Source organism: Narcine bancroftii, chromosome 9 (genome assembly GCF_036971445.1).
Source record: "Narcine bancroftii isolate sNarBan1 chromosome 9, sNarBan1.hap1, whole genome shotgun sequence".
Lineage (NCBI taxonomy): Eukaryota > Metazoa > Chordata > Chondrichthyes > Torpediniformes > Narcinidae > Narcine > Narcine bancroftii.
Genome location: NC_091477.1, coordinates 57,048,622 through 57,070,260, shown reverse-complemented (window position 1 = coordinate 57,070,260; position 21,639 = coordinate 57,048,622). Strand labels below are relative to the sequence as shown.

Below are 21,639 nucleotides of genomic sequence, written 5' to 3'. Positions count from 1 at the left end.
ATTAACCTCTTTTGTGGGACCTTGTCTACATGGACTTTAGTAAGGCTTCTGACAACACCCACAGCCTTTCCTTCATCAACTTTCCTAGAACCTCCTCAAAAAGCTGTATAAGATTGGTTAAACATGACCTATCACACACAAAGTCATGTTGACTATCCCTAATCAGTTCCAGGCTATCCAAATAATTGTATATCCGATCTACTGACATCAAGCTCACCAGCCTATAATTTCCAGGGTTACCATTGGAGCCTTTTATAAACAATAGAACAAGAGCAGCTACTGTCCAATCCTCTGGCAGCACACTCATGGCAAAGAATATTTTAAATATTTCTGCAGAGCCCCTATAATTTCTACACTAGCCTCCCTCAAGGGAATATCTTGTCAAACCTTGGGGATTTATCCAGCCTTATTTGCTCCATGTCACCTTTCACCTTCTGAACCAGATCCCAAATATCCCTCAAGAACCAAGGTTCTCTGTGCCTTTGCCTTTAATCCTGTCATGAACATACAAACACTGTACTCTCAAAATTTCACCTTTGAAGATCTTCCAATCATCTTGCAAAAAAAAAACAATCAACCCCAATCCATGCATTCTAGATCCTTTCTCATTTCATCAAAATTGGCCTTTCTCTAATCTAGAATCTTAACCCAAGGCCCAGACCTATCCTTCTCCATAATTAACTTTAAACTAATGGAATTATGATCACTACACATTCCCCTACACATACTTCTGTCACCTGTCCTGTTTCATTCCCTAACAGGGGATCTAGTATAGCACTCTCTTGAATTGGCACTTCTATATATTGATTTAGAAAACTTTCCTGAACACATCTGACAAACTCCAAGCCATCCAGCCCTTTTACAGTATGGGAGCCCCAGTCAAAATATAGAAAATTAAAATCTCATACAATCATAACCTTATGCTTCCTGCATAATCTCTACAGACATGTCTCTCTACAGATTTGCTCCTCCAATTTTTATTGACTTCTGGGCAGTCTATAATACAACCCCATGAGTGTGGTCATATCTTTCCTGTTCCTCAGCTCCACCCATTTAGCCGCAGTAGATAAGCCCTCTGGTCAGTCCTGCCTGAGCACAGCTGTGATATTTTCCCTGACGAGCAAAGCCACTCCTCCTTCTTCTTTCACTCCCTATTCCATAACATCTAAAGCAATGGAACCCCGGAACACTGAGCTGCCAGTCCTACCCTTCCTGCAACCAAGTTTCACTAATGGCAACAATGTCATAATTCCATGTGCCAATCCATGCTCTAAACTCGTCTGCCTTTCCTACAATACTCCTTGCATTAAAATAGATGCATCTGAGAACATTTTCATCATGTACAACCTTTTGACTTCTAACGGTCCATGCAATTTTCACATCACCTTTCCCCTTCTCTCTGTGTTCACTTCCCCCTCAAATCTAGATTAAACCAACCAGAGCAGCACTAACAAATTTTCCTGCAAGGATATTAGTCCCACTCCAGTTCAGATGCAAATAGTCCCGTCGGAATATGTCCCACCTTCCCTGGAAGAGAGCACAATGATCCAGAAACCTGAACCCCTCCCTTCTGCACCATGTCTTAGCCACATGTTAAGCTGCATTATCCACCTATTTCTAAATGGACTAGCATGTGGCATGGGTAGCAATCTTGCGGTCACAACCCTGGAGGTCCTGTCCTTCAACCTAGCGCCCAACTCCCTGAACTCTCCTTGCAGGATGTCCTCACCCTTCTGACCCATTTCACTGGTCCTTATATGGACCACGACATCTGGCTCCTCACCCTCCCTCCTGAGAATACTGTGAACTCGATCTGAGCTATTTCAGACCCTGGCCCCAGGGAGGTAATATAACACCCAGGATACTCAATCTCTTCCACAGAACCTCTTATCTTCTCCCCTAAGTATGGAATCCCCCTATTACTACAGCTCACATCTTCTCCTCCTTCCCTTCTTATTCACAGGACCAGACTCCATGCCAGAGACCTGATCACCAAGGCTTGTCCCTGCTAGCTCATCCCCCCAACAGTATGCAAAATATATACTTGTTATTGCTTAATTTGTTTAGGATTGGTTGACTTTTACCCATGGGCCACTGAGATCATGCCAAGAATATTCAAATGCACCAGCAGGGCCCATAATTGCCTGTGTCTTTTTCTTTGGCTTGGCTTCGTGGACGAAGATTTATGGAGGGGTATGTCCACGTCTGCTGCAGGCTCATTGGTGACTGACAAGTCCGATGCGGGACAGGCAGGCACGTTTGCAGTGGTTGCAAGGGAAAATTGGTTGGTTGGGGTTGGGTGTTGGGTTTTTCCTCCTTTGTCTTTTGTCAGTGAGGTGGGCTCTGCGGTCTTCTTCAAAGGAGGATGCTGCCCGCCAAACTGTGAGGCGCCAAGATGCACGGTTGGAGGTGATATCAGCCCACTGGCGGTGGTCAATGTGGCAGGCACCAAGAGATTTCTTTAAGCAATCCTTGTACCTCTTCTTTGGTGCACCTCTGTCTCGGTGGCCAGTGGAGAGCTCACCATAGAACACGATCTTGGGAAGGCGATGGTCCTCCATTCTGGAGATGTGACCCACCCAGCGCAGTTGGGTCTTCAGCAGCATGGATTCAATGCTTGCGGACTCTGCCAGCTTGAGTACTTCGATGTTGGTGATGAAGTCATTCCAATGAATGTTGAGAATGGAGCGGAGACAGCGCTGATGGAAGCGTTCTAGGAGCTGTAGGTGATGCCGGTAAAGGACCCATGATTCGGAGCCGAACAGGAGCGTGGGTATGACAACGGCTCTGTACACGCTGATCTTTGTGTGTTTCTTCAGGTGGTTGTTTTTCCAGACTCTTTTGTGTAGTCTTCCAAAGGCGTTATTTTCCTTGGCGAATCTATTGTCTATCTCTTTGTCGATCCTTGCATCCGATGAAATGGTGCAGCCGAGGTAGGTAAACTGGTTGACCGTTTTGAGTTCAGTGTGCCCAATGGAGATGTGGGGGGGCTGGTGGTCATGGTGGGGAGCTGGCTGATGGAGGATCTCAGTTTTCTTCAGGCTGACTTCCAGGCCAAACATTTTGGCAGTTTCCACAAAACAGGACGTCATGCGCTGAAGAGCTGGCTCTGAATGGGCAACTAAAGCAGCATCGTCTGCAAAGAGTAGTTCACGGACAAGTTGCTCTTGTGTCTTGGTGTGAGCTTGCAGGCGCCTCAGATTGAAGAGACTGCCATCCGTGCGGTACCGGATGTAAACACGGTCTTCATTGTTGAGGTCTTTACTGGCTTGTTTCAGCATCATGCTGAAGAAGATAGTAAAGAGGGTTGATGCGAGGACACAGCCTTGCTTCATGCCTTTGTCAATGGAGAAGGGTTCGGAGAGCTCATTGCTGTATCTGATCCGACCTTGTTGGTTTTCGTGCAGTTGGATAACCGTGTTGAGGAATTTGGCGGGGGGCATCCGAGGCGCTCTAGTGTCTAATTCTTGTTAAATACACCCATTTCATTAGATAAAAACATTGATTTGAAATCACCAAAATTAATCCTACATTGATGATCTCTTTCATTATTAACACAAGCACTAAATGTGACATTTACACCCTACCCAACCTGAGAGCCTAGAATTATGATTCAACTTAATATTATTTCACCTCCTCTTCTGTGACCAATGAATCTAAAGAATCATAAAAATCAATCTAAAATAGAAAACAACAAAGGGGTGGTCTTGCAAAACCTCCAAGAGGAAACCCAGAACCTCATGGAGAGATGTAAAAAATTTAAAAGAATAGAAAATTGTTTTTCAGGAAGTAGATTCTTATCCTTTGAACAAATGAGAGATAAGTACAATATAACTGGAGATACAGCGCTGGCATATTACCAACTGAGATCCTACTTGAAAGATAAATTAGGAAGCAATTTGAGTTTACCAGAGGGAAGTAACCTTGAATATGTGATTACAGATACAATGTTAATCAAAAGATTTATAACAAATATGTATATTAAACTGCAAGAAAAGGAGAATGAGGAAACAAATGGTAAAACTAAACAAAAATGGGAACAAGATTTAAATATAAAGATAAAAAAGGAAACATGGGAGAAGTTATGCTCTGGAACGATGAGAAATACAATAAATACGAGGCTGCGTATGATACAATATAATTGGTTACACAGATTATACATTACACTGCAAAAGTTAAATAAATGGGACCCAACAGTATCTGATAGATGTTTTCGATGTAAAAAAGAAAGGGGAACAACAATTCATGCAATCTGGACATGTGAGAGAGTAGAAAAATTTTGGGATGATCTCAATCAGATATTAAATAAAATAACAGAAAACAATATACCAAAGAATCCAGAGATCTTTCTCCTAAGTAACATAAAAAATAAAGAATTTGGAATTGACTTGGAAGATGCACAAAAAAGATTTGTCAAGATAGCCCTAGCCGTAGCAAAAAAATGTATTATGTCAACCTGGAAATTGGAAGATAATTTGAAAATACAACAATGGTATATAGAAATGAATAAATGTATTCCATTAGAAAAAATAACATATAGTTTAAGAAATAATATTGAAATATTCGAACAAGTATGGGAGCCTTACATTAAATACAATAGTGAAAACCTACCGGGAACAAACATTACCTAAGTTGATGGAAGGAGAAGAAAAGAAAAGAATGGACTCAGTAGAATTTCTGGTGTATTTTTGTTGAATGACAACATTGTCTGACTGAATTAATGCAACCTAGATTGTATACCTAAAATGGATGAGGGGGGGGGGGGGGGGGTGGGGGGGTGGCTTGGGAGGAGGGGGGGGGAGAAAAAGTCACTGTAAATGTGTGGAAAAGAAAAAGTGTATATCATGGCTATTGTGATTTATGGTGTGAAAAATAAAAAATTAAAAAAAAAAAAGAGATGTAAAAAATATTTTCTTAATTAATTCAGACAACTACCAGTAGAAAATACAGATAAATCACAACCAATAATTGCTCATAATAAAATTGAGGGTTCATTAGGGGTTGTGAAAGACTGTTGAGAGTCGAATACCTGAAACGTAGCCTGCAACCGATCTTGAGGTGCTGAGAAGTTGCTAGGATTCACCAAAGCAGACGTAGGGCTTTCATTCTTGGATTCAGGCGTTACATTCTGCAACCTTTGTTGGGATAATGAATTTACACCATAGTTTTCTTTTATTCCTTGTTCAGGCATTCCAGTACCCATTATCGTTTTCCTCTCTGCATTTGTTGTATCTTTAGAAAAATGTGAAGGCTCCATAATCGGTACTTCAGAGATTCTTCCAGAATCAGAAGTTAGTAAACCCTTCTTGCTCTGAGGGTTCAGAGACTCTGCATTGGAAAATGGCACTCCAGTTAGCCTGGGTACAGCAGTACTAGCAGCAGCAATTGGCACAAAAGGCTTCCCATGTATTGGTTCATCCTGGACAACCAAGGTCCTGCCATTCTCTTTGGTATAGGTGGCATAACGCAAGCCTGCTTGTGGCTGAGGTACAAAACGAGATCGATCAGAAGCACTGTCTGCATTTCCCCAGGACAAATCTCCAATTTTCTTGGAGTCAAAGTTCCCTTGCTCCACATCAGGATTGTCAGTCTTTGGCAGATTGTGGCCATTTCCTCCAGGACCATGAGAGCATACACTACTGCTGTCAGACTCTATTTCTTCTTTGTCTTTCACTTTTTTTTGTGCAGGTTCATTCTCTCCATCAGCTAAATTTTTTCTTCTCCGACTATCCTTATTTTTATCTAAAAAGAAAACACAAATTTTGTCATCTTATAACTGTGTTTTTAATTATTAGATCCAGGAATTAAAATTTTATAAGCCATTGCTGTCTAAAATGTAAATACACTTATTTCAGCATTCTGATTTGATTACAAAATTTCAATATTGCATAATTTATCAACAATTTCTCACACTGAATAATTTCTGTACAATAAAGACTATATGGTTCATCAACTTCATTCCAGTGATTTCCAAGTATGTAGTAAAATTACAAACACAAAGAGTAAAATTTAAAATGCTTTCAACAAATAAACCAAAATCCTAAACTGACGTCCATAGTGTTTTCAATTAATATACAACATTGAGTGTCATTTAAAGAATTTTTAAATACTAATTAAATTGCTGGTACAATAATTTCCTAAATACTGACTCCTAGATTATTAATATATATTTTTTTTAAATCAAGAGGCTCTGCAGGTCCACCAAGATTCTCTCTGTTCACTGATCACACCTCACACATTTGTGTTGGTGACATGGTAGTATTGTCGGAAGTCCAAACATATGTGGTCCAATAACTCTGGTGCAAACCCTTTTGCTTAGTTGACAAAGTGAGCCCCACACATTCCCTCCCTCCAACATCAGTAAAGACCAAAACAAAAATCAATTTGCTTACAGATGTCTGAATAGTAATTTTCAGGAAGCTCTTGCCTTACCCCTCTCATCAACTTCTTTAGTTGGACTATACGGTGGACTTCCTTCCGTTCCTCTCTTCCGCCTATTTCTGTAGTTTTGAGAAGCTTGTTTTTGAGCAACCTGTTGAAATGAAAAAAATTAACAGTGAACTTACAATACACAAAAGTGCAGCATCTAGAGGACAAAGGGTAACAAAAACTGAGCCTGAGCCCTTCGTCAAGGTTTGTGCAAAGAGCAGACGGGAGCCTTGAAAGAAAAGGAGAGGAGTAAGGGGCAGTGGGAGGAGTACAGGCTAACAGTTGAGAAGTAATTGATGCATATGGATGGGAGGGTAGAAGAGAAGAAAACTGAGGTGATAGGGTGAGAGGGGAGCTCTCTGAATGGTGCTGGAACAAAAGGAAACAGAGAGATAGGGAAAGAGAGGGTAGGGGAGGGGTTTAATGAAAACTGGTGGTTGATGTTAATGCCACATCTGGTTGGAGAGTGCCCAGATTCAATATGAGGTGTTGTTCCTCCAATTTATGGGTAGCCTCAGCTTGGCAGTGCACGAGGTCATGGACAGATAGGTCGGTGTGGGAATGAGGTGAAGAATTAAAATAGTTGGCCACTGGTAGGAACCTGTTGTTGCTGTGGACAGAGCGAAGGGCTTCAGGTTTCTGGATCATTGGACTCTCTCCAGGGAAGGTGGGACCTGTTGAGACAGAACAGTTTGCATCTGAACTGGAGGGAGACAAATATCCTTGCGGGAAGGTTTGCTTGTGTTGCTCAATTGGGGGGGGGGGGGGGAGCGGAGGGTTTAAACTAGATTTGCGGTGGAAAGGGAACCAGAGTGCCAGAGCACATAGGGGAGTGGAGGAGGGAAAAGATTATGTGAAAATTGCATGCAATGTCAGAAGCCAAATGGTTGTTTGTGGTGGAAATGCTCTCAGGTGCATCTATTTCAATGTAAGGAGTATTAGAGAGTGGATTGGCACATGGAATTATGACACTGCCCAGTTGTGAAAGGAGGGGCAGGACTTCAGCTCAATATTCTGGGCCTCTATTGTTCCAAGCGTGATTTGGAGGGGTGGGGGGGGGGAGGAGGAGGAGGAAAGGAAAGGGGGAGTATAGAAGTGGTTGGTTGAATATAGAAATGGTGGTTGAATTAAAAGCACAATGCTGGAGAAACTCAGCAGGTCACAGTGTACTTTATATAGCAAAGATAATGGTACATAACCAACGTTTCAGGCTTGAACCTTTCATCGAAATGCAAAAAAATGTCGGCAGGCGCCCAAACAAAATGGTGGGGGAAGCCCAAAGGCAGGAGGAAACAGGTGGATATGGGAGGGAGGGCACAGGAGGAAACAGGTGAATAAGGGAGGGAGGGCACAGCAGCAAACAGAGGGAGGAGGGATGGCTCTGGGAATAGAGAGGGCAGTGGGTGGAGATAGGGGAATTAAGGCAAAGGAAAAGGCAAGGGAGGGAGAGCAGAGTCAGTAAGAAGAAACTGGAGAAGGCGACATTAATGCCATTGGGTTGGAGAGTGCCCAGACAGAAAATCAAGTGTTGTTCCTCCAACTTTCAGGTAGTCTTGGTGGGATTGTACACAAGACCATGGACAGACATGTGCCATGGGAGTGGGGATCAGAATGCAAATGGTTAGCCACTGGGAGATTCCTGTCACTGATGTAGATAGAACAAAGGTGCTCAGTGAAGTGATCTCCCCAGTCTGTGCCAGTCTCTCCAATGTAGAGGTCACAAAGGGAGCACCAGATTCAGTAATGACTCCTGCGGACACACAAGTGTTGCTTCACTTGTGTGGACTGTTTGGGGCCCCAAATGGTGGTGAGGGAGGTGGGGTGGGCGAAAGTGTAGCACTTCCTGCATCCATGTGGGAGGGTGGGTGGGGGTGGAATTGTTGGGAAGGGATGAAAGGTCAAGGAAATCATGGAGGAAGCAGTCATTCGGAAGGCAGAGAGGGGAAGATGCATCTAGTTGTGGGATCACGTCGTACTTGGCGGAAGTTACGTAGGATAATGTGTTGGATGCGGAGGCTAGTGGAGTAGTAGGTGAGGACAAGGGGAATCCTGTGTTTGCTACATCTAGGGGCAGAGAAGGCCTTGGTAGATGAGTGGAGGGGAAGCCTTGTTTCTGGAAGGCAGACATTTCAGATGACCTGGAGTGGAACGCCTCATATTGGGAACAGATGAGGAGGAGGAGTGGCATTGCTTGTCAGGGAAAATATCAAAGTCTCAGGCAAGACAGACCAGAGGGCTTGTTGACTGAGGCCACATGGGTAGAGATGAGGAACGGGAAAGGCATGACCACATACATTGATGTATTAGAAGACAGCTGCAAGAAACACAAGGTTGCGATAGTAGGTGATTTTAACTTTCCACATATTGACTGGGACTCCCATAGTGTAAAAGGGCTGGACGGTTTGTAATTAGTCAAATGTGTTCAGGAAAGTTTTCAAAATCAATATATAGAGCTACCAACTACAGAGAGTACAATACTGGATATCCTATGAGGGAAGGAGACAGGACAGGTGACAGACGTATATGTAGGAGAACATTTTAGGTCCAGTGATTATAATGCCATTAAGTTCAAGTTAATTTTATGGATAAAGGTAGGTCTAGGCCTCAGATTGAGATTCTAAACTGGAAAAAGACCAATTCTGAGGAAACGAGAAAGGATTTAGAATGCGTGGATTGGGAATAGTTATTTCCTGGCAAGGCTGTGTGAGGTAAGTGGAAGACCTTCGAAGGTGACATTTTGAGAGTACAGTGTTTGTATGTTCCTGTCATGATTAAAGACAAAGTGAGCAGGTACAGATAACCTTGGTTTTTGAGGGATATTGGGGACCTGGTTTGGAAGAAAAGAGAGGAAATCAGGTACTTGAGGAGCATTAAAAAAATGCAAGAAAAATCTCAAGAAAGAAATCAGGAAGACAAAAAGACATGAGGTTGCACTGGCAAACAATGTGAAGGAAAATCCTAAGAGCAAAAGGGTAGTAAGGGACAAAATTGGTCTCCTGGAAGATAAGAGTGGTAGACTATGTATGGAGATGGGGTTAATGGGTTTTTTTATGTATTTACTCAGGAAACTGGCACAGAGTCAAGGGAAGTTAGGAAATCAAGCTGTGAGGTCATGGAACCTATGCAGATTAAAGAGGAGGAGGTGCCTGCTGTCTTAAAGCAATAAGGGTCGATAAATCATCAGGGCACGACCAGATATTCTTTCAGGCCTTGCGGTACACTCGTGTAGAAATTTCAGGGGCTTAGCCATGGGTGTGGTTGGGTAGCTACTCTTGTTCCATTGTTTACAAAAGGCTCCTAAAGTAACCCTGGACATTACAGGCCAGTGAGCCTGCATTGGAGAGACTGGATTCACACCATAGAACTATAGAACATCACACCACAGAAACAAGCCCTTCGACCCGTCGAGCCATCAGTAGTAGGTAAATTATTGGAAGGTGTTACAAGAGATCAGATATTCAAGTTTTTGGATAGCCAGGGACCGATCAGGCTAAGTCAACATTGCTTTGTGCATGGTAGGTCATGTTTAACCAGAGTTTTTTGAGGAGGTTACCAAGCAAAATGAAGAAGGCTGTGGATTTTAGTACAGTCTATGACAAGGTACCACATGGGAGGTTGGTCAGGAAGGTTCAGGTGTTCATGGTGAGATAGTAAACTGGATTCAACATTGGCTATATGTGAGAAGTCAAAGAGTGGTGGTGGATGATTGCTTCTCAGGCAGGAGGCCTGTGGCTGGTGGTGTGCAAGTATGCAGCTGACACAAGATTAGAGGCATTGTGGACAGCGAGGAAGGCTTTCAAAGCTTGCAGGGGGATCTGGACTAGCTGGAAAAATGAGCTGAAAAATGGCAGATGGAATTTTAATGCAGACAAGTGTGAGGTGTTGCATTTTTAATTTAAATTTCTACATACAGCATGGTAACAGGACATTTTGGTCCAAGAGTCCTTACCACCCGATTACACCCAATTAACCTACAACCCCCAGTATGATTCCAACAGTGGGAGGAAACCAGAGCCTCCGGAAAAAACTCACACAGACACAGGGAAAATGTACCAACTCCTTACAGACAGTGCGCCGCCCCTGACAAGCATGATGAATGGTAAGGAACTGATGAGTGCAGAAGAAGACGGATCTGTGAATGCAGATACATGATTCCTTGAAAGTGATGTCACAGGTTGATAGGGTTGTAAAGAGAGCTTTTGGCATCTTGGCCTTCATAAATCAAAGTACTGAGTGTAGAAATTGGCATGTTATGGTAAAGTTGTAGTCACTGGTGAGGTCAATTTGGAATATTATGTGCAGTTTTGGTCACCTAACTACAGGAAAGATATCAATAAGATAGAAAGAGTGCAAAGAAGATTTACTAGGCTGTTGCTGGACTGTTACAGGGAAAGGATAAACAGGTCAGGACTTTATTCCCTGGAGTGTAGAAGAGGGGGTGATAGGTTTTTTAACATTATGGAGGGTATAGACAGAGTAAATTAAGGAGGGCTTTTTACAGATAGGTGAGATACAAGCCAGAAGACACGGGTGAAAGGAGAAAGTTTAAGGAGAAAGTCTTCACACAGAGTGTGGTCGGAGTGTAGAATTAGCTGCCAGCTAATTTTCACATTTAAGAAGAACTTGGGAGAGGTTCATAGATGGGAAGGCTATGGAGTGGGTGCAGATCAATGGGACTACGCAGAAAAATAGTCAGATGAGAAGGGTCAAAGGGCTTGTTTCTGTGGTGTGATGTTCTATAGTTCTATGGTGTGAATCCAGTCTCTCCAATGCAGAGGAGGCCACAACGGGAGGACCAGATGCAGTAGATGACCCCTGGAAATTCACATAATGTTGCTTTACTTGGAAGGACTGTTTAGAGCCCCGAATGGTGCTGAGGGAAGAGGTGTGGGGCAGAAGTGTAGCATTTATAGAAATCACAAGGGTATGCACCAAGGCCACGAGGCATGGGAAACGATGTGGAAGAGGGAGTCCTGGAGGGAGCGGTCCCTGCGGAAGGCGGAGGGGAAGATGCATCTGGTGGTGCGATTATGTTGTAGATAGTGAAAATTGTGGAGGATATGTTGAAAATGGAGGTTGGTGTTGTGGTAAGTGAGGACAAGCAGAATCTCGTCTTTTGAGTCTTATTTTATTTATAAATTTACTGATTCTTATTAACCCAGTAGTATATTGGGAACAATCCTCAATCCTCCCCTTTTACAGATCATTGTTTATCGAGTTCTTACTTTTTCCTTCTCTTCCCCCACCACTGCTGTCATTCACCCTCCCTCCTATTCAACGCAGCCAAAAACGTATCCTTGAGTCTTGGGGGTGCGGGGGGCGCTGGAGAGGGAGGCATGGCATATGTGTGGTAAGGGCCGAGTTGATGGCAGTAGAGGAAAAGTCATTTTTTTTGATGCACGAGGAAATCTCAGATGTTTTGAAATGGAAGAATTCATCCTGGGAACAGAAGCAACGGAGGCTGAGGAATTGAGAGAAAAGAACATTATCCTTATAGGGGACAGAATGCAAAGAGGTGTAGTCGAGGTAACTGAGAGTTAGGTTCGTAGAAAATATGTGTGAGAATTTGTCTCCTGAGTTGGAGACAGAAAGATTGAGAAAGGGGTGAGTGTTGGCAGAAATGGATCAAGTTGAAAGTTAGCAGTAACATGGATGAAGTTGACTAGTTCATCATGGGTGCAGGATGTAGCACCAACATAATCATCAATGTAGCAGAGGAAGAGTTGTGGAGTCTTGCCTGTGTAGGCTTGCTCTTAAATGTTTTTTTAAACTTTAAATTTAAATTTAGACAAACATCATGGTAACAGGCCCTTTCAGCCCACAAGCCCATGCCACCCAATTACATCCAATTAACCTATAAACCCTGGTACATTTCAAACGGTGAGTCCCCGGAGAAAATCCTCACAAACACAGGGAGAACATACAAACTCCTTATTCTTACACAAAAGTGCTGGAGAACTCCACAGGTCACACAACATCTATAGAAAACATTACACAAGTGTTAGAGAAACTTAGATGAACTTATAATGGCTTACATTTCCCTCAAATGTTTGTCAATGATACCCCAGAAGCAAAATAAAATATTTAATATTCCAGACAAGTTTCTTTCCCACAGCTACATTTTCTCCAAAGAGGCCAATAAAGAATGAATGTCAAGAACCCAAAAAAATAGAGAATGTAAGAAGTATAAAGGATCAACCTAAAGGAAGATAATGTTTAAAAAAATATCTACAGTTTTAACATCAATTAGGCCAGAAGAAAATATCTTCAATTTTAATTGCTTTATAATACATCATCATACTTGTTATAATTTAATGTACATGGAAATGAGGTGCTAAGTTGCTTAATGTATTCATCTAGCACAAAGCACCAAGCATGAGTGGAACAGATCAAATCCATTGTTACTCATAGGAAACCAAAAGCTTCATCATGTGGAGGAAGAAGTTTCAATACTAATTTTCTAAAACTTGGATAACTTGTAAAAGCAAAGGGCCAGGCATTCACTTTATCCAAGGCTAATAACAGAAAATAGAGCAACCTGCAAACACTCACCATTGATGGATTGATCTCACTTGTCCCAAAGCTTTGAGATGGTATGTCAGTTTCCCCTTTCAGTAATTGGAGTGTTTCATCCAGAAGTGTAATGTAGATTCGCATAGGATCAATAGTCTTTCTCAGCTGCTCCTATTAGGAAAGGCATGTCGAAATGTGCAAACAAATTTATTGAAAAATTATACCTTTTCTTTCTCTCTGTTCTTAACACATTCTGTCAATTCTGCTTTCTCCAGAATAATGAAGGTGCACAATCTGTTTTTTTTTAAACCAGCTGTTTTTACAACTATTTTGTTTATGATTCAATGATATCGTTCTTATTTTATTAAAATTGTTGCCTTAAAATTGCAAACCCACAAAATCTTAAACAAGGAAGGTGTGAACAAAGATTTCTTTAATACCAACATAATTTACTTTTCACACACTTTCATACCCACCGTAACAAATGCCCGCAGTTTCTAAAGATACTGCCAAAGAAATTCAATCAAGTGCATATGATCCCAACATTCAAATTTGTACCATCTCCATAGATAGAATAGCAAAAGCACATGTTTAAAGTTAGCACCATTTTATACCTGTTCTGTTGTAACCACCATTGTGCGCGTACTTGGGTCATGATGTGCGACAACTGCGAGAATCCATTCTTCTGAAGAATCTGGTTGGTAGATTTTAACTCTGTGCCCTTGCAAACTGCATGGACCTAATAGACCATAAGAGTATAATAAAATTAAAGTGAAATGGTTATGGAAAGCATGAACATCTTGCCAATATTTAAATTATAATAAAGCAACAAATAAATGTAAACAAATGGCAGCCATCTAAAACAGGTTTCAACTTCTACTGATATGGTTTCTCAATTCAATGTAATTTTGTACTGTTTGTACAACAAACATCTTTCATATAACACATCACAACAGACTATGATAGGTGGCCAAACTACAGCTAATGAATCATATGCGACAACTTGTAATATGCAGCTTGCAGAAATATGTTGGCTGGAGGAGATACCAGCACACCTGAAGCTGACCCAGGACACTCAGCATCCCTGCAGCCATACCAGGGAGTTCCAGGTCAATCACAGCAGAGGCTGCATGACAAGCAGAGAGAAGAGGGAGTGGGCACAGGAGGAAAGGCCCCTGCAGTGGAGTGGACAGCACACGCCAGTTAGATTTTCCTTGCTTGGGCTGGGCCACACCACAGCAGAGCACTGCCAACATTGGGTAAGCGGTAGGAGGGTCGAGCAAAGCTTTGGGTCCACTGCAGAGAGTGGCCGTAGAGATTGGGAAGCCGGGGATGGGCCAAGAGAGCTCTGAGGCAAGGCATGACCCAGAGGCGGTAGTCTGTCTAGGCCCTCTGGGGGTGGGGGTGGGATGCAAGATGATGGAGACAGGGAGGAGAGGCTGGAAGGGGGTCCCCAATGAGGACTTCATGCTGGTGCCATTAGGACAGAACTGGAGCTGACAGCAACAGTGAAAATCCTGTCAGTGGCCACGGACAAGCCCTGGTCCCAATGAAGAGTGGCAACAGGCGGTGGAAAGGTTAGACTGCTCCATACCCCAGGCTCCACTCCCCCCATCCCACTGGCAATTGGGAAGAGGGGAGTGGAGGGTGGAATGGAGAGGAGCAGGGCTGTGATCCCCCTGGCCTGGCTCCCTGCTGCAGGAGGCAGCTTCCCACATTGTGTGTTCAGCTGTGGACGCTGCAATGGTGCAGGTATCTGCAGAGACCAGTGGCAACAGCGTTCCTGAAGAGAACACATCAGAAACCGGAATAGGGGTCATCCATCTGGCCTGTTAAGCCTGCTCTGATGTTCATTGTGATCACAGCTGATCTGGCCCTGGACCTAGCTCCACCTTTCCCCATAATTCCCCTATGATTGCAAAAATCTATCCTACTGTCTTTTAAATATATGTAATGAGGTAGCCTCTACTGTTCCCTTGGACAAAGATTTCCACAGAAAATCAGTAAGGTTTTTGAAAATATTTAGCATATATACTTTTTCATTATTGAACCATATACAAATTAGCAGTTTAAAAATGACATACATGAATGAAAATGAAAAGGGGGTAGCGGTTAGCGCAACATCTCTACAGCATCAACGATCAGGAACAGATCTGTGTTCAAATCCCAGGCGGCCAGTAGAGTTTGTACATTCTCCCCATGTCTGTATGGGTTTTCTCTGGGAGTTCCAGTTTCCTCTCACCCTTCAAAAACGTACCGGGGTGTGGGTAAATGGGGTGCAATTTGGGCAGCACAGATTCGTAGGGACAAATTGGCCTATTACAGAGCTGTATGTCTAATTTAATTTAAATATTATTACATACATGTATTTATTTATTCAAAATGTGCATGTACTGTGTATGTGATATTTTTTCATGTCTTGTGGCTCTCAAACATCAGAGGTTTATAATATGTGCCTCTTACATTAAGGAAGTTTGGCCACCCGTGATAGGGGAAAAAGACTGGAGAATTCAGACATGAAATAGTACTGAACTCTGGACTCATAATAATTGTAATCAGAAAGATGATCTTCAATCCACTGTGTCCATGTCGACCATCACATTAAACCGCATTTGTTCTGTGGTCCACTCTGCCTTGATGTTTCAAGTGCTCAATGAGATAAAACTTAAAAGGTTCATGTAGTGCATTCCAGATGACAAGCAATTTCTCAGTGGAAACAAATTATTCCTCAGATCTTCTCTACACCTGCCTTACCCCAAACCTTGTCCCTCAAGCTTTGGACACTTTGTTTAGAGAAAATCTATGTCATAATTTTGTATACATCTAATCACAAAAGCATCTCTCCGCCATCACCCCATCTCCTATTGCCAAGGCAACTCTAGATACAAATCAACAATTTGGCTTGGATGTCACAGGCCTTTTGGACCAGTCTCCCTGGGAGCTTCTCAAGCCCATGTTGACTGCACCAACCATACTGCCCTCATCAATATACTTTGTTTCCTCTTTCAAAAGTTCATTTGTTCAGGCAGGATCTTGCATTAATCCCTACTTTTCAAGGGTAGATGAATCCTGTCCTTCAGGACTTTTTCCAATAACTTCCTTATCATTAATTTAGACTCACTGGCATTTAATTACACTGGACAACAATTTTTCTTCCTGAACACTTTTGGGTGTGTTTTATTGGATTTTGGACTGCTGAACACAAAAATCACCCGAAAAATTAACCATAATATACTGTTTTCTTAGATTTAACGTAATAATATTAATATTTGGGGAGAATTTATAAGATTTAGAGAAGGTCACATACATACCCACATTTTAAAACAGATCTTTTTTGAAAGACTGAAGAATACACATTGCAGGATCTCTTGGAGAATGTAAGCACCTTTCACAAGTAGGTGTTAATTGAACTGACCTCATAAAATGCTTGATCATTGTCTTTCTGGAATCATGCTATCATATCAGTATCCTTTCTGTAACATGCTCATAGAAAAGTCACTCCTGGATTTTGTTTATCTAACAACAGAAGGGAGATGGGAGCAGAAGAAAGAACTCCTGCTCAGGAAGGTGGGGGTTTGGCAAGACATAAGTCACATGCTCTCTTTGGAGTTTCAGTTGGAAAGAGAGAGTTAACAGCTCAGTCAGTCAGTGTGTGGGACACTGACAAGTAACTGAAAAGTGTAATCCAAGGAAAACTGTTTGAAACTGATGAAAACAAGTTCCAGAGCAGTAGATGGCTGGAAGTGCTATCTGTCTGATGTTTCTCTTGAAATACAGGAAGGAATGGAACTCTGTGGAAGCTTGAAGAAAGAGGTTACCATCTAGAAGATCCCGATGGGGCAAGTTTCATCAGCAAGACCTTGAGGTACCCCAGTTGTGGAAATCCTGGAGCAACAACTATCTCTGCAAACCCTACAAGAACCTTCCTGAGTGGTAAACATTTACCTTTCAAGCACCAAGCCTGGTGAACTTTATACATGTTAAATTCTGTGCACAGTATGGTGATTGCCTGCAACCAGAGAACTTGGAAGAAGGAGAAGTGAGATTGAACAGTGAACCAAAGAACTTTTCTTGAATTTACACACACATATTATTTGCGCTTAGAATTAGAAGGGGGTTAATTTGGGTTAGTTAAGTATAGTGTTAAGTTAATGTTTGATTCTATTTTCATGTTTGAAGTTGATTAAAAATAACTTTTATTTTGAAAGCCACTTGTCTTGGTGAATGTCTGTTGCTGCTGGGTTTTGGGGTCCTTTGGGCTCATAATAATATTTCATCTATTATTACAGTATAATGTGCACAAAGCAAGCTGTTTTGGTCAGTCCAAGCATGCCTGGGCTTGCACTCAGTGCAGGTGCTATGCAAATATTGGCTTTAGGCCTGGGCATGCTCAGTCAAGGTAGATGCAGACAGGCTACAAAAGCAGATCACATATTTAGATGCTGTGCATTACATTGATTATTGATTGAATGCATGTTGATGCATATATTCTCCAGGCAAAAGCATAGTGAGTATACTTAACAATAGCATTTATTGTCTTCAGGAAGATTCAATACAGCTGAAATATCTCGTCAATACATTCTGTTATTCTTGAGGCGAATATATGCTTAAGGCTCAAAGTTGCAGTATGTTTGCACTTGTTAAGAATGCCTACAAGCTCCATTTCGGTTGTAATATTAGTGATCAAGACAAACCCTGGGCTCCTCACATTTGTTGTGCAACATGTGCAATCAACCTGAGAACATGTAAATTCAAAAAAAGTTAATTTAATGTTTCTCCAACTTCCTACGTGATATAGAAAATCTGAAATTATCTTTATGTTCAGGTTGAAGCTATCTATCATAATCCCCATTTTTTTTTGTCCAGAAAGCAAACCTTTTGGAAGAAAATTATTGCCTAGTGTTACCTGGCTTATCCCTCCATCCCTTCTTGAATACAGATACGAGTCGTCTCTTCAAATTCTTAACCATGGTTTGACATTCACATTTTCTTAGTTAAAAAAAAATCAATTCTTCCATTGTGTGCAAAGTGATTTGAACTGCATTCGATATTCAAACTGCTGTATAAATACAACCTCTTGTAAGCAATTCAAGATTCACTGTTGTTGGGAAGAGGGTGAAGATTTGTTGGTTGACTAGCAAGGTGGGGTAATGAAAATTTGTCTTTTAACGCATCTGTTGTCAAATCAAAATAATTGCAAGACCCAGCTTCCAGAAATTAAACAACTCAGAAACAGCCTAATGTTTATATGGCGTGTACCATCTCTTGATCTACTTTTGCAATTCACCAGTACATATTGCAATTTTTATTCATTGGCTCTCAATTAATTTTTCTCGCTAAATTTCATGTCTGCAATTTAAGATGTTAATATGTTAATAACTAACAAACACAGGTAATTACCAACAATGCATTAAACATATCTTGGATTAGATTCAAGCTTAGAGCCCTTACCCACAATTTTTCCTGCAAAATTCTGCAGCTCGGGTAACCTGAAATAATTTGTTCAGTTTTCTACTACATGTGCTGAGGAACCAGAGGTTTTGAGACAATTGGGAAGTCAAGACTGTGGTAGCTGGACTTGCAGAAATGTTAACTCTGTTCATATTGGTCACTTTTTAGAGCTATACCTCCAATCACAAGGCATAGATTTCAGTTTTTAGGTTTAGAATTTCATGCAGGAAAATAGGGCAGATACTGATCTGAGAATTATCAATCAGGTTCCAGGTGGCAATGGTGATTTTTTATTTCCTCCAGGTACAGAGATGAATTGTTATTTTCAGAGAGGATAAATATATATAAAAACTGTTTTGCAAACTAGTTTCACAGCAACTCAATCAAAATATTTACAATGGAAGAAATGTTTACAGGCCTGGGATTGGATACAATGGATATGGTATGAGAATTGATAGATGTATTTCATGCAAGTACTGGGCCCTCCATGATTGGAAAATTTGGTTTCATGGGTGTTTGTGAGCACTCAAATGTGTTCAATTGCTTCAATGGTGTAGGTGTAAGAGAGATTGGCTAGCTTTTAGACTTTTGACAACCTTTGGAGTCTGAGTTGCCATTTTTCCAACATAAGGGCCAAAGTTCTGCCAATGGAAGTCAAAGAAACCATTATGAAGATGAAAACCAAGAACAGTAAGAGATATCACCCAAACCTTAAGATGACCAAAATCAACTGTTTGGATCATCATTAAGAAGAAAGCGCATACTGGTGAGCTCAGTAATCACAAAGGGATAACCTGATGACAGAAAATTTTTCTTAATAATGAACAAAAATTCCCAAACACCTCTCCAACAGATCAAAAGGAGGCAGGTGTGGATGTGACAATGAATACTGACCACAGTAGACTTCATGAACTGAAATAAAGAGGCTACACTGAAGGATGCAAACCATAGTTAGCCACAGAAATAGGATGGCCAGATTAACCTGCCATGAAGTATTTAAAAGAGCCTCCAGAATTCTGGAAAAAGGTCTTATGTACAGATAAGAATACAGTAAATATTAGTGTATAATGTGTTCCGTGTAGAATGCAACCCCCCATTTTTGAGGGGAAAAATTTTACCCCCGTGTATAATACAAGCCCCGTCCCCTCCCAAATAGCACTGGTATCTCTCCGGTCACCTGGCCTCCCGAGTCACCCTCACGTCTCTCCGCCCGCTTGCCGCCTGAGTCGCGCTCACATCTCTCCGCCCGCTTGCCGCCTGAGTCGCGCTCACATCTCTCCGCCCGCTTGCCGCCTGAGTCGCGCTCACATCTCTCCGCCCGCTCGCCCGCCCGAGTCGCACTGCCGACTACCATTCACCCGCCCACCAGCCTGCAGAAAAAATTATTTAAAATTTTACTCTCGTGTATAATGCAACCCTCCCCCCCCACCTATTTTTGAGAGGAAAAAGGATTTTTTTTCCGCATTATACATGAAAATTTACAGTAACCTGTCTCAGAGTGATGGCAAGAGTGAAGTGTGGAGCATTTCATCTGTGAAACATGGTGGTGGGGGTGTGGTGAATCTGTGTCGTGCTGTCAGTCTCTTGCTGTGCTTAGTCTGATTTACTGACATTGGACGTTTATAATCTCTACCACTAAAGACACCCTCCCCCTTGGGTATAACTGTGTATGCACCCTTTATCTTTCATTACTGTACCACTAATTTCTGCTAATAAAAGCCATGATTCCTGGTTAACTACACAGCCTTCGTCTTATTCATTAACTGGCACTTCAGGGGGTGTTCTGGCCTGGGCATGTATGGTTGCCACAGGTATTGGTGCACATATCTTCATTGATGATGTAACTGCTGATGGCAGTAGTAAAATTAATTCTGAGGGGGTCTTATCTGCTGAAGTTCATGCAAATGCCTTCAAACACATTGATGGCGCTTCATCCTACATCATGACAATTATCCTAAACATACTGCTAAAACAACAAATGAGTTTTTCAAAGGTTAAAAACGGGAAAATTAGTGAATGGCCAAGCCAGTCACCCGATCTAAATCCAACTGAGCATGATTTCCATCTGCAGAGAGGATAAGCCCCTGAAACAGGAGCTAGAGATGGCTGCAGTAGAGGCCTGACAAAGCATCACCCAGCACCCGATGATGTCAATGAATCCTCTCCTATTCCATCTGGTCTCTTCCATTGGCAAGTATCACATCAATTGTCCTGTTCAGGTCTGACTCATTTCATTCCTCTTTATTCTGATGAACTGGACTATTGACTATCAGCATAATCTCCATTTTCTATTTCAAACTTGTTATTGCTACTGGGCTAATAAGCTACATGGAAGGATGGAACTAATTGCTCAGGCCAAATCATACTTTCCATTGATATCTGATAATTAAATTGCATCAGTTAGCTATTTTTCCGTCTTAACCTAAGCCTCTGATTAGAATAACGATAGCAGAGTTATTATTTCTTGTGTCAGCAGAACCAGCTGGCCATTAATATATAGTTTCCAGATTACTTGTCCTCCAAGTCCTTGGCTCTTAGCAATGCAAGCTGACTTACTTAATGGCTGACATTTCATGAAGTTGAGAGAATGTTGCATGGGATAACAGACAATATCCAATGTTTCTGATTCAAAATTTTGTAAATCTATTAATATTGGAGATACACTTAAATTAAGTTATCAATCTCCTTGCTTGTATTTTTACAACATTCTTAGAGAATTTTATATTTGATTATCCACTTTTACAAGGCAGCTTCTAAACATGTGTAAAAATAGTAGAAACCACCGAAGCTTTTAAGTTGCAATGGTCATTTTAACCTCCTGAGTTGTAAATCCAATAGTTCTATGGTAGATCCTATAAAACCAACAGAAAGTTGCAGAATGTCTGGCATCATCTGCTGCAATTTTCGAACTAGACTTTATAGCATGGAAGTCAGGAACATGCTGCAGGGTGTTTGCGCATGACCTTGACCTTTTCGCCTTTTGTTTTAAAAGGAGAATCAGGAGCTTTCGTCAAAAAGCCGTGGACAGATGCACTTCATTGTTTGTCCCTCAGCTACATACCTGCCATCAAAGTGTGACCCCATTCAAATAGTTGGAGTCTTTGGCCTTTATTTGAAAGGCTAAGTAATGTCATGGTGCTTTAAAAATAATTAATAGAATTTCATGCATCTTCAAACCAATATTTCTTTACATTTTCATTTTTTTCCCCAATTATTTCAGCAAGGGAGCCCTTTAACAGCTTGTGT

At 41.6% G+C, this 21,639-nt stretch overlaps 1 protein-coding gene across 2 annotated transcripts in view; it reads right to left on the bottom strand.

Moving 5' to 3' along the window:
- The window catches only part of LOC138743673 (lysine-specific demethylase 3B-like), a 189,182-nt gene that overhangs the window by 104,792 nt on the left and 62,751 nt on the right, over positions 1 to 21,639 (bottom strand). For both annotated transcript variants that reach the window (XM_069899247.1, XM_069899246.1), the window contains exons 5-8: positions 13,557 to 13,681; positions 12,982 to 13,113; positions 6,433 to 6,532; positions 5,030 to 5,742 (exon numbers count right to left, since the gene is read on the bottom strand). In XM_069899247.1, coding sequence (XP_069755348.1) covers positions 5,030 to 5,742; positions 6,433 to 6,532; positions 12,982 to 13,113; positions 13,557 to 13,681 — 1,070 coding nt within the window. The remainder of the gene's footprint in view (positions 1 to 5,029; positions 5,743 to 6,432; positions 6,533 to 12,981; positions 13,114 to 13,556; positions 13,682 to 21,639) is intronic.